Raw genomic sequence first — 10,509 nt, 5'->3', positions numbered from 1 at the left:
TTTACTGTGAAAACCCTGGACCCTAACACGTGGTACCAGTTCAGGATAATAGCAGTTAATGAGCAGGGGCAGTCCCCCCCTAGCCTCCCCTCAGACAGGGTCAGGACTGTCAAGACTAAAGGTATGACCGTTGGTTCCTATGGAGCTGGTTATTATTGATATCCATTAGGGTGGATGTCACCTGTTACTAAGAAACGGTTTCTATTGGAGACTGACACTGCCAGTGGTTAGCGGAATATCTAATTAACACCTTTTATTAGTTAACACTTCTTTATTAATTAGATGATGTTGATGGGCGGAGTCTTATGCCACCTGTTGATGATTTGTCCCGTACCTCCTCAGCAGTGGTCCTGGAGACTAACGACTCCTTCATAAGACAAGACTCTGTTCATAGTAACTATGAACTCCTCTCTGGGGAACTGGGAAGGTATTAGTGTCTGTTATCATATTAGTTGATTACTATTATTATTAACAGAGGTAGGTTTGGAATAGTTCGGAGTTGTGTGAGTAAGGTCACTGGGTCAGCTGCTGCTGCCAAGTACCTCAAGGAGAGTCATGACGTGCTTCAAGAAGTGAAGATATTGCGTAATTTGTCATCAGGCCCCTCCCCCTCACCTCATGTAATATTATTCATTGATGCACTCATTACTGATGAGAATATAGTCATCATTACTGAAGTGTAAGTTTATTAATCATTGTTTATTATTATTATTATTATTATTATTATTATTATTAATTCCAGTGCTGATGGGGGTCAGCTAATAGATTACATTCTAAGGATGTACAACAGTTTAAACGAACTATTGATAGTTGAATACGTGAAGCAGCTCCTCTCTGCCCTGGACTATATTCATGAAAGACAAATAGTTCATCTTGATGTCAAGGTATTAATTTATTATTATTATTATTATTATATTGTTACTAATAATAGCCTGAGAATCTATTAATAGCATCAGAGGTGGCTCCTATACTCAAGTTAACTGATTTTGGTTCTGCTCAGGAGGTTCCTTATGCTGGTCTATCAGTTAGACCAGACTTGATAGAGTTCTCTTCTCCTGAGGTTGTGTTTGACGATAATGTCACCAAATGCACTGACCTCTGGAGCACAGGTGTAATCACATATCTACTGTGAGTTTATTTATTCATTTATTCATTTATTTATTTATTTATTATAGTTTGTCAGGTGTGTCTCCATTTTTTCACGAGTATCCATCAGTTAGTTCCCAGAGGTTAAGCAGAGCCCAATATGATCTATCACTCCAACTCTTCCACTCAACTTCACCTCAAGCTATTGACTTCATTTCAGCTTTACTGAAGAAACAACCAGCGTAAGTTTAAACAGCACAATAGCAGCAGCAGCAACAGAAGAAATAATGTATAATTATAAATATTTTTTAAAAACCATGGACTATAGTCTTGGGTATTTTTCAAAAATTTGCCAGTTTTTAAAATGGTCATAACTCGAAAATTTGAGCTTGGAATTGACTCAAACTTTCTACACAGTATAAAGGCACCCTAATATTATTTTTAATATTTTTAATATTATTTTTAATATTTTTTGATAGGGAAAGACTGACAGCTGCTAGTGCTTTGGAACACCAGTGGATAAAAGTATTGAATTAATTGATGAATTGATCTTTATATTGGTGTTATTTGTTCAGAGCTGCACATCAGATAAACAGATTACTGACATCAGCCTCTCAAGATTAACTGTCTTTCAGGCAAGGAGAAAGCTACAGGTCCAATCAAAAGCAGTCAAGACAACAGTGATATTCAACCCAAGCCAAACTAGACCACAATCTATTGGCAATGAGTCTGATACTGCTGATACTATTGCTGGTAATTATGGTAATAGATATTAATCATTGATTATATACTTGATAGAATCAGCTCCATTGTTTGAAGGAGGTACAGAAGAGATTCAGGCTCCAGTGGGTGCGTCAGTGACCATAGAGTGGGATTACACTGGTCTACCGGCTCCCTCCGTTCAATGGGAACACAACGAGAGAGCAGTGGTGCCCTCCCGGCGGGTACAGATGTCTACAATACAGGGAGTCACTAGACTGAGTATTGTTGAACTGGTAAAGGCTGATGAAGGGACCTATACTTGTTGTATATTGAATAGTCTTGGTAGTGACATTAGGAACTGTGCATTGATAGTCATTGGTAAGCATTCATGTACACTTTGTTGTATAGAAAGTTTGAGTTGATTTTGATTAATTTCAAGTTATGACTATCAGACTAGGAGAGAATGCCCCACTATTATTGCATTGTCCTGTCCTTATTAGCTCATGCTCTTATTATTAATAGATAAACCAGCTCCTCCTTCCAGTGTATCTGGTGTATTGCTGGGTAGTTCTACTTCAGTTCTTGTCTCATGGCTCCCTCCCATTAATGATGGTCATTCTCCTATTCTTCATTACTCTCTTGACACAAGACTAGTTGATGATACTGACTGGTCTCTTGTTCAAGAGAGAATCGATGGAGCAGCTTATGTAGTTGATGACCTTCTTCCAGGGAAGAGCTACTTATTCAGAGTATCATCAACTAACGTCATTGGCACCAGCCAGTTCAGTAAACCTTCATCACCAATACTCATCACCAATGACGATTGTAAGGATGATACAGTAACTTATTTACTTATTTATTAATTTATTGATAGATTCCCCTCCTGGTTCAAGCCCTCTAGTAACTGATCTTCAAGTTCGTTCATCTGATTTTAATTTAGAATACGAAATAATTAATGAAATTGGAAGGTTAATTTATTATTATTATTATTGTTATTATTATTATTATTATATTAATAGAGGTTCATTCTCTGTGGTTTATGAGTGTACTGAACTTACTACTGATAGACCTTTTGCTGCTAAATTCATTAAATGTTCAAATGATGATCAGTTCTCGGTGGCTTTGAGAGAATTTGAAATGATCAAAAACGTGACTCATCCAAGAATTGCCAGCCTTGAGGATGCTTTCCGATCAGAGAATCATGTCATACTGGTACTCCAATAGTAAGTAGATACCAATTAAGCTGAATATATCGTCATCATCTTTACCTGCACCCTCAGTGTGCCCGGTGGTGACTTATTCAATTATATTACCAGTAGTGGCCCTATTGATGAGAGACAGTCAGCCAGGTACATCAGACACATCCTGGAAGGACTGGAGTATCTTCACAATAGGAATATATTATTAATCAACATTGCAGTGAGTACACATACATGTACCTCATCATCATCATCATCATCATCATCATCATCATCATTATTATTATTATTATTATTATAGCCGGAGAACCTGGTCCTTGGTGTCGGGTTACAGGAAGTTAAGATTATTGATTTCTCTCATTCAAAGTATCTTCACTCAAACCCACAGCTGGAGATTTTACCGCAACAGATTAACTACTTATGTATGTGTACAAGTACATGTATTTTTATTTATTTATTTAATTCATTTAAATTAGCTCCTGAAGCTTTGCAATGTAGTCCATTAGCTTTATCTACTGACTTATGGAGTGTGGGGGCGGTGGCTTTATTTATGTAAGTATTGTTGTTTATTGTTTATTGTTATTGTTGTTTGTTGTTAGGTTGTCTGGTCAGTGTCCGTTTGTATCAGACACAAGGGATCAACTAATTAATAATATTCATACTCTTAATATTAATTATAAAATAAATCCAATTATTCAGAGACTCTCCCTAGATTGCACTAACATGATATTTGATGGATTATTACTAACCAATGAAAGGTACGCACACGCACACACACACACACACACACACACACACACACACACACACACACACACACACACACACATACACACACACACACACACACACACATACACACACACACACGCACACACACACACACACACACGCACACACACACACACACACACACACGCACACACACACGCACACACGCGCGCACACACACACACATGATAATCAAGATAATGAATAATGTACATGTAGTTGGACACTCTCTATAGCGTACACCTCCATTTAACGGACAGCACCTAGTGTACCAATAACATTCCTTACTGTATAAAATAACCTCCACATAAAGGACACCTCTGTATAACAGAGACACAGTGTCCATTATATAGAGGCTAGTCTGTATCCTTATTATGTTTATTATCTTTGTTAACAGTAAACGTTTGAGCAGTCACCAGTGTCAGAGACACAGGTGGTTGCAGGCGGGGGTCAGTAGCACTGCCCTAGTGCCCCAACTACAGAGCATGAACACAATGGAACAGGTTCAGTACTTTATGGATAAATATCCAACACATTTTCATTCTAACTCTGATCCAATTTAATACATATCAATAATTATCATTATTATTATTATTAATTAATGACACTATCGTATTATCACATGCAGTAAATTTTATCGATTTTTTAATCACTTTTAAAGCTTTAATTGATTTTATTATAATTTTGTGTTGTCCCTAGACTATTGCAAAGTTTTTATTAATTATTATTAAACGATCATGGTATTTCATTATAATTTTATCTTCATTACAATCAACCGACAGTCCACTAGAATGAAATAAAATAATTTAATGAAAATACACAGTATATGTACATACCTTTAGTCCACCGCCAGAGCCCTGCTGTCTGTTAGTGGCCTCTGCTCTTCTTTCTGTTTCTTCTCTTCTCTCTTGTTTAGCTCTCAAAAGTTCAGGATTCTTAATACCTTTACTTTCATTCTAATACACAACATGATATAAATAGACACTCTTCAGTTTATGATTGTGGCTACTTCTTTCTGTCTTTTCATTGCTGCTTCAGCCTGTCTCTCTCTCCTTGCTTCCTTTTAAAACTTTACACTAGCAACAAGGTGAAGGAAAGGAACTCACTAGGTCTTCCTGGGGAGGCTCATCTGCCTCAAATCCAAAGCAGTTACCCATAGCCTAACTTTACAGTCCAGTTGGCACTTGGCACTTGCCAGTTGGACGGGAAATTCTCCCGGAAAGCTCAAAACTGCATTTTTTTTCCGGGGAAAATGTAATTTATAGAACTACCCCGGGGAAAATGTAATTTACAGAACTACCCGGGGGAAAATGTAATTTATAGAACTACCCGGGGGAAAAGGCTGCATGCATGCATTAGGCAGTCCATGGCTAATACATACATGTAATAGCAGCTCCACCCTGTTGAATGTTGAATTGTTGATGATGTTATGATAATCTCAGGTCAGGTATGGTTCTGGAGTTGTTCTTATTGCTGAGTGTCCTTCTCCTACCTCCTGTTAGAGGGGACAAATTAGAGTTCGTATCAATTGTAAGATCCTTTCTTCTATACATTTAAACTTACAGCTCCTGCCCTCGAGTAGGTGTTTAGACACGGGGCCAGGTCTCCTACTGGACCATACAAGAATGACATTTATAAAGAATATGACTGGCCACAGGGATATGGACAACTCTCCATTGTAAGATAAAGATTAACTTATTTATTTATGTATTAAAATAAATTTTAATTATTATTAGGAGGGAATGAAAGAAGAATATAATTTAGGTAAATTATTTCAAAGTCGATATCTTGAGTCCGGCTTTATGAATGCAACATACAACAGAACACAAGTAAATAAATGAATAATTAGATAAATGGATTATTGTTATTATTAGATATATGTTCGCAGTACTCAATATGACAGGACGATAATGAGTGCCCAATGTGTACTGGCAGCAATGTATCCTCCTACTGAAGAAGAGGTAGTGAGGGAGGGAGAGAGAGGGAAGGAGAGAGAGGGAAGGAGGGAGAGAGAGAGAGAAGGTGTTATCATACTCCTTTATGACACTATTAGGAGTTCCAGCCAGGTCTTGATTGGCAGCCTATTCCAGTTCACTCTACGATCGGACCTGATTATGTAATTATACATGTACAGTATAGCCTCTCTTAATGGACACTCTCTATAGCGTACACCTCCATTTAACGGACAGCACCTAGTATACCAATTACATTCCTTACTGTATAAAATAACCTCCACATAAAGGACACCTCTGTATAACAGAGACACTTTTTTGTACCAAAGTGTCCATTATATAGAGGCTAGTCTGTACAACATAATAATAATAATAATAATAATAATAATAATCTTTTAAAATAGTTATTAAGAGGTTTTGCTTCTAAACTTTGTCCTCGTTATGAACTGCTAAAAAACCAAACAGAGAAATCATCAGGTTACCTAGCAACATGGAATGACAACAAGGAATTGTTTGTTGAGCTATCAAACTATACTGGGGAACCTGTCAACCTTACCAACATATGGCATATACAGGACACCCTGTTCCAACAGGTAGTGATGTACATACTAATAATAATAATAATAATAAATATTAATATTAATATAGTGGTATGCTAATTACACTACTCCATATTGGTACACTACTGAACTGATGGACAAATTACAGGAACTAGCAAATTATGTTTTATCATTACTTTTTGATAGTACCATGAAGAAACAATTAACAGGAGGTAAGCACTGGTAGGCTCCTGTGTATTGTTAATGATTAATGGTACAGGCCTGTGGGCTAACGAGGTTATTGAGAATATGGAGGATAAGTCTTCAAAGGAAAGTAATTTAACACAGAGAATGATCCTTTATTCAGCAGTAAGTCCATCACTGGTAATTAATGATACTATTATTAATATAGCATGATACTACTGTGGCTGCAATGTTGAGTGTCTTTAATTTATTTGATAAAAAGCAACCACTTTTTTCAGCTGCCTTTGTAATTGAACTATATTCAAATGATGACAAGTAATGAATTAGACTCACTGATATTGTTGTTGTTGATGTTACTTTATTTTATATAGTGGACATTATGTGAAGTTTTTATATCATAATGAAACTAAAAGTGATCAGTTTCATGAACTAACTCATCCAAACTGTGAAACCAACTGTCCATTGGGAAAATTGAAACAGTAATAATAATAATAATAATAACAATAACAAGTACCAACAACAATGATTAATAATAATAATAATAAAGTTGCTCAAAAATTGGGCCAAAGTCCCTGTACTGTAGTACATGTTCTTTGGCCAAATTTCGTCAAAAATGTAAAGTAGAAAATTCTGCTGCATATACATGTACTTACTGTATGTTGTGTAAAAACTTTGAGCTGATTCTGATCATATTATTATAATTATTAATTTATTGTTATTATTATTAATAGGATAATGAAGCCATATTTGGTAAGCAACATCAGTCAAATTGAAGAATTGTGTTCATTAGATGAACCAACTCAACCCACAAGCGGAAACAAAGCTACGGGTAAACAAAAAAGAAACAATTTATTTATCATCAACTTAATAGTGATAGGGTTAGGCGTGGCACTGGGTGTGGCTTTGGTGTTATTAATAACTACACTGGCTATATTGATCATATTTTGTATTCGTGTCAAGAGAAATAATGAATATCAAATGTTACAAGACAGCACTTCTTCAAATGATAAACTTTAATTAAAATATTTTAAAATTATTATCACATACAGATAGATTATACACACAAACAATAATAATAACAATAATAATAACAATAATAATAATAATAATAATAATAATAATAATAATAATAATTGCGTGTTAATGCTAATATTGACAAATTTGAGATAAAAAGAGAGAGAAAGGAAGAAGGTGTGGTCACAATTAAACATTAATTAATTAAACTCTCACTCATCACATCAGGATTAGTAAAAATGATTGAAGTGAATCTGTTGATTTCACTCATTGAGTTCAACGTGGCCACTTCATTCTTGGACCAAAGGAGATTTGGACCAAACACTATTGACAAATTATTAGCAGACATCTTGTTCTGTTCTTCATGAGCAAGTACCTATTATACAATAAATAAATAAAATAAATAAATGATGGATTACCTTAGCAATAAATTCCAATAAATATTTCATTATTTTATAGTTTAGATCAGGCAGTGAGAGTAGCAGTTCTTTACATTTATCAACCTTCTGTTCTTCAGTCAGTCCTCGGAGCGATGCTATTTTAGAATGAAGATTGAATGTCATGAGTGGCTCTGGTAATTCTCTCAAGAACATCTTCAATATTGTAGCCGTTAGGTGAGGATCAGCGTACGACTCAAAATCTACTGGTACTCCTAGAGAGGAATGTGATTATAAGCCCCACCTACTGCTCCACCCACCTTGATTAAAAGCTTTCTTAACTTCCTGTACATTATGATGTGAAGGAGTTCGTCTAAAAATACCAACCACATCCAGAGCATTGTTAGTCATGAACTCAATACACTGGGACATCACTAGGGGTATGTCCTCACCACTCCTGCTCTTTAAACTGAGAGGGAGGAGGGGAGAGGGGGAGGAGGGGGAGGGTGAGGAGGGGGGAGGATGAGGAGGGGGGAGAGGGAGGAGGGGGAGGAGAGGAGAGGGAGGAGGGGAGAGGGTGAGGTGATATGTAATACAATAGATACATACATTTCAATGGGTACTCCAAACTGTTGGGATCTGTTACTGGAGTCACATGGTAGGGTCTCCTCTATTGATATGTAGAAGGAGGAGCTTCTTGACTCAGTATTAGCAACATGAGGTCTGGGCGGGGTCTTTAACGTCCTGTCATATCTGGAGAAGAACACAATATTTGCATGATAGTATAAATAAAATGGAGAATTGTCTTCTAGCAATTCTTGACAAAGCTCAACTACAGTAGATATGTGAGTACATACTTCCTAATGTCTTCTGGTATGTCCATCTGGTCAGTGTAGAGGACGGTGTCCAGTTCAGCCAATCGATTGATGTACACCAACTTACGACCAAATTTAACACTATAATATATTAATAACTAGCCACACCCAGTCACAATACCTGATCAATGGTTTGAAAAATGTAGCGATAACTTTAATAAAAGTTGTTGGATGGACTATGTAGAACTTTTTGAGATTCTTCTTATACCTGGAGCGGAATGAATGAATGAATGAATGAATGAATGAATGAATGAATGGGATTAAAGTATAATCCACTAACTTTCTGTCCAGCTCTTTATAAATCTGATACAACCAGGAGAAGGTTGGTTTATTGGTGCTGCTTAGCCCATGATGAAAATAAACCAATGTATAGTCATTTTCAACATACTGATCCAAAGTGTACTTTAAATAACTAAAAACAACAACAAATTACAAAAACAACAACAAGTGACGTACGCAAATAAAGTATCATGACTGATTTGATAAGATGGTGGCAGTCTACAAGACGAAAATACAATGACTGGTCGACCAAACTTATCGGAGCCTAGTAATGTAATGAAATAAAAGAATATAACAATATTTTACCTGATACTGATAATATCTTGTATTTCTCCAGCCTACGGTACTCCATTGGTAACGAATTAACATAGGATTCAGACAGATTAGCCTTTTCTTGACTAAGAAATGATATAATTACAAAATTATCATCAAATTAACTCCAGCCAATGCTCCAGCTGGAGATGTACCTGGCTCCTCTTGATTGATAGGACTCCTCCATTACTCTTTCCTTGGCCTCTGGTGGTATGTCCAGCTTCAGATTATCAGTAAAGAGCGATCCTGTCTTCCTGTTGCTGGAGTTACCGTGAGATCTCTTCCTCAATACAACATTGCTTCTTTGAAGATTCGACTTTGTAGGAACTGGTAAAGAGTCATCGCTAAGACCTAGTTAATAACTAGTTATTAATAGTTACTAGTAGTTATTGACTCACCAACTGTGATGTATTCAACTGGTACTTCTCCTGATTCTGAGGTTCTTAGATTAATGACACTGTAATATAACTTATCAATTGTTTGGCCCAATATCAGCACAATATCACCTGAGGGGGGAGAGAGAGAGGGGGGAATATTAAAGTATGACAAATTTGTCAGGCAAAATTTCGTCAAAATTGTTCATTTGTTAGTATATTTAGTCATTTCACTATGATCCACACACTGTGGAATGTGGAAATGATTCCATCAAAGAAAACACAGTGACAAAATTGACGAAATGTTGCTTCAATAAAATTTATGGTCATAGACATAGTGTTAGAGTGACACCTCTAATCATTGATATCTCATTCTCTTTGACAGGAAGATAATCAACATCAGCTACACCTTTAGGACCATCCTCTGTCTCCTCCTCCTCCTCCTCTTCCTCGTATCGTATCAATAATGGCTCTTCTTCCAGAGACTCTGGTGGGTCAGTAGATAGAGGGCCAGGAGGCTCCTGTTCTATTATGACCAGGTTCTCTATATCATCAGAGATGACTCTTAACGGTCCTTCCGTTCCTCTACCAGGAGAGGAGACGAGAGGGTCTCCCGCAGGAATGTAAGGGACTGTCTCCCAATCATCTTCCTCTTCTAAAGGTTGGTAGCCTGTAGCCATATTAAATTATGTAGGTGTAGCTACTAGCTAGTTGATTAACGATAAATAACTACCCAATTAATATTCATCAATCAATAACTAGTTAATATTCATAACAGGATGCATCACGTGAGAAGAAGATCCCACGGAGTATACGTATAGTACG

General features: G+C 36.5%; 4 protein-coding genes across 6 annotated transcripts; 2 read left to right on the top strand and 2 right to left on the bottom strand.

The window, feature by feature from the left end:
- Window positions 1-6: 6 nt before the first annotated feature.
- Window positions 7-4,440, top strand: LOC100637969 (myosin light chain kinase, smooth muscle-like). Of its 2 annotated transcripts, XM_019999210.1 has the most exons (18): window positions 7-121; window positions 170-226; window positions 283-427; window positions 476-679; window positions 743-884; window positions 932-1,128; window positions 1,176-1,328; window positions 1,566-1,611; window positions 1,662-1,839; window positions 1,885-2,166; window positions 2,311-2,613; window positions 2,663-2,756; window positions 2,808-3,011; window positions 3,069-3,207; window positions 3,289-3,409; window positions 3,464-3,539; window positions 3,587-3,745; window positions 4,156-4,440. In XM_019999210.1, the coding sequence occupies exons 2-18, from the start codon at window positions 175-177 to the stop codon at window positions 4,319-4,321; spliced, it is 2,661 nt and encodes an 886-aa protein (XP_019854769.1). In that variant the 5' UTR covers window positions 7-121; window positions 170-174; the 3' UTR covers window positions 4,322-4,440. The 2 variants fall into 2 exon arrangements, with proteins under 2 accessions (XP_019854769.1, XP_019854768.1); XM_019999209.1 differs by having other exon boundaries at window positions 3,289-3,539.
- A 42-nt stretch (window positions 4,441-4,482) lies between these two features.
- LOC109583764 (small VCP/p97-interacting protein-like) lies at window positions 4,483-5,003 on the bottom strand. Its single transcript, XM_019999213.1, has 4 exons — window positions 4,865-5,003; window positions 4,768-4,818; window positions 4,595-4,714; window positions 4,483-4,544 (listed from the first exon to the last, which is right to left on the bottom strand). The coding sequence occupies exons 1-4, from the start codon at window positions 4,913-4,915 to the stop codon at window positions 4,530-4,532; spliced, it is 237 nt and encodes a 78-aa protein (XP_019854772.1). The 5' UTR covers window positions 4,916-5,003; the 3' UTR covers window positions 4,483-4,529.
- Window positions 5,004-5,155: 152 nt separating this feature from the next.
- Window positions 5,156-7,535, top strand: LOC105313542 (prostatic acid phosphatase-like). The gene is made up of 12 exons (XM_019999212.1): window positions 5,156-5,288; window positions 5,341-5,436; window positions 5,495-5,587; window positions 5,633-5,719; window positions 5,812-5,874; window positions 6,115-6,303; window positions 6,359-6,482; window positions 6,530-6,618; window positions 6,662-6,768; window positions 6,825-6,932; window positions 7,185-7,282; window positions 7,325-7,535. Exons 1-12 carry the CDS (start codon window positions 5,208-5,210, stop codon window positions 7,468-7,470), a joined length of 1,281 nt encoding a protein of 426 aa, XP_019854771.1. The 5' UTR covers window positions 5,156-5,207; the 3' UTR covers window positions 7,471-7,535.
- LOC100637844 (rho GTPase-activating protein 1-like) lies at window positions 7,454-10,471 on the bottom strand. 2 transcript variants are annotated; one of them, XM_003388164.3, is made up of 12 exons: window positions 10,037-10,467; window positions 9,709-9,816; window positions 9,466-9,661; window positions 9,305-9,396; window positions 9,176-9,263; window positions 9,000-9,131; window positions 8,841-8,927; window positions 8,702-8,800; window positions 8,454-8,597; window positions 8,165-8,313; window positions 7,887-8,119; window positions 7,454-7,843 (listed from the first exon to the last, which is right to left on the bottom strand). In XM_003388164.3, the coding sequence occupies exons 1-12, from the start codon at window positions 10,362-10,364 to the stop codon at window positions 7,664-7,666; spliced, it is 1,836 nt and encodes a 611-aa protein (XP_003388212.1). In that variant the 5' UTR covers window positions 10,365-10,467; the 3' UTR covers window positions 7,454-7,663. The 2 variants fall into 2 exon arrangements, with proteins under 2 accessions (XP_003388212.1, XP_019854770.1); XM_019999211.1 differs by having other exon boundaries at window positions 8,841-9,131; window positions 10,037-10,471.
- Between the last annotated feature and the right edge of the window lie 38 nt (window positions 10,472-10,509).

The sequence above is a fragment of the Amphimedon queenslandica genome, unplaced genomic scaffold, assembly GCF_000090795.2.
Source record: "Amphimedon queenslandica unplaced genomic scaffold, v1.1 AMPQUscaffold_13284, whole genome shotgun sequence".
NCBI lineage: Eukaryota > Metazoa > Porifera > Demospongiae > Haplosclerida > Niphatidae > Amphimedon > Amphimedon queenslandica.
This window is presented reverse-complemented; position numbering and strand designations above follow the sequence as displayed.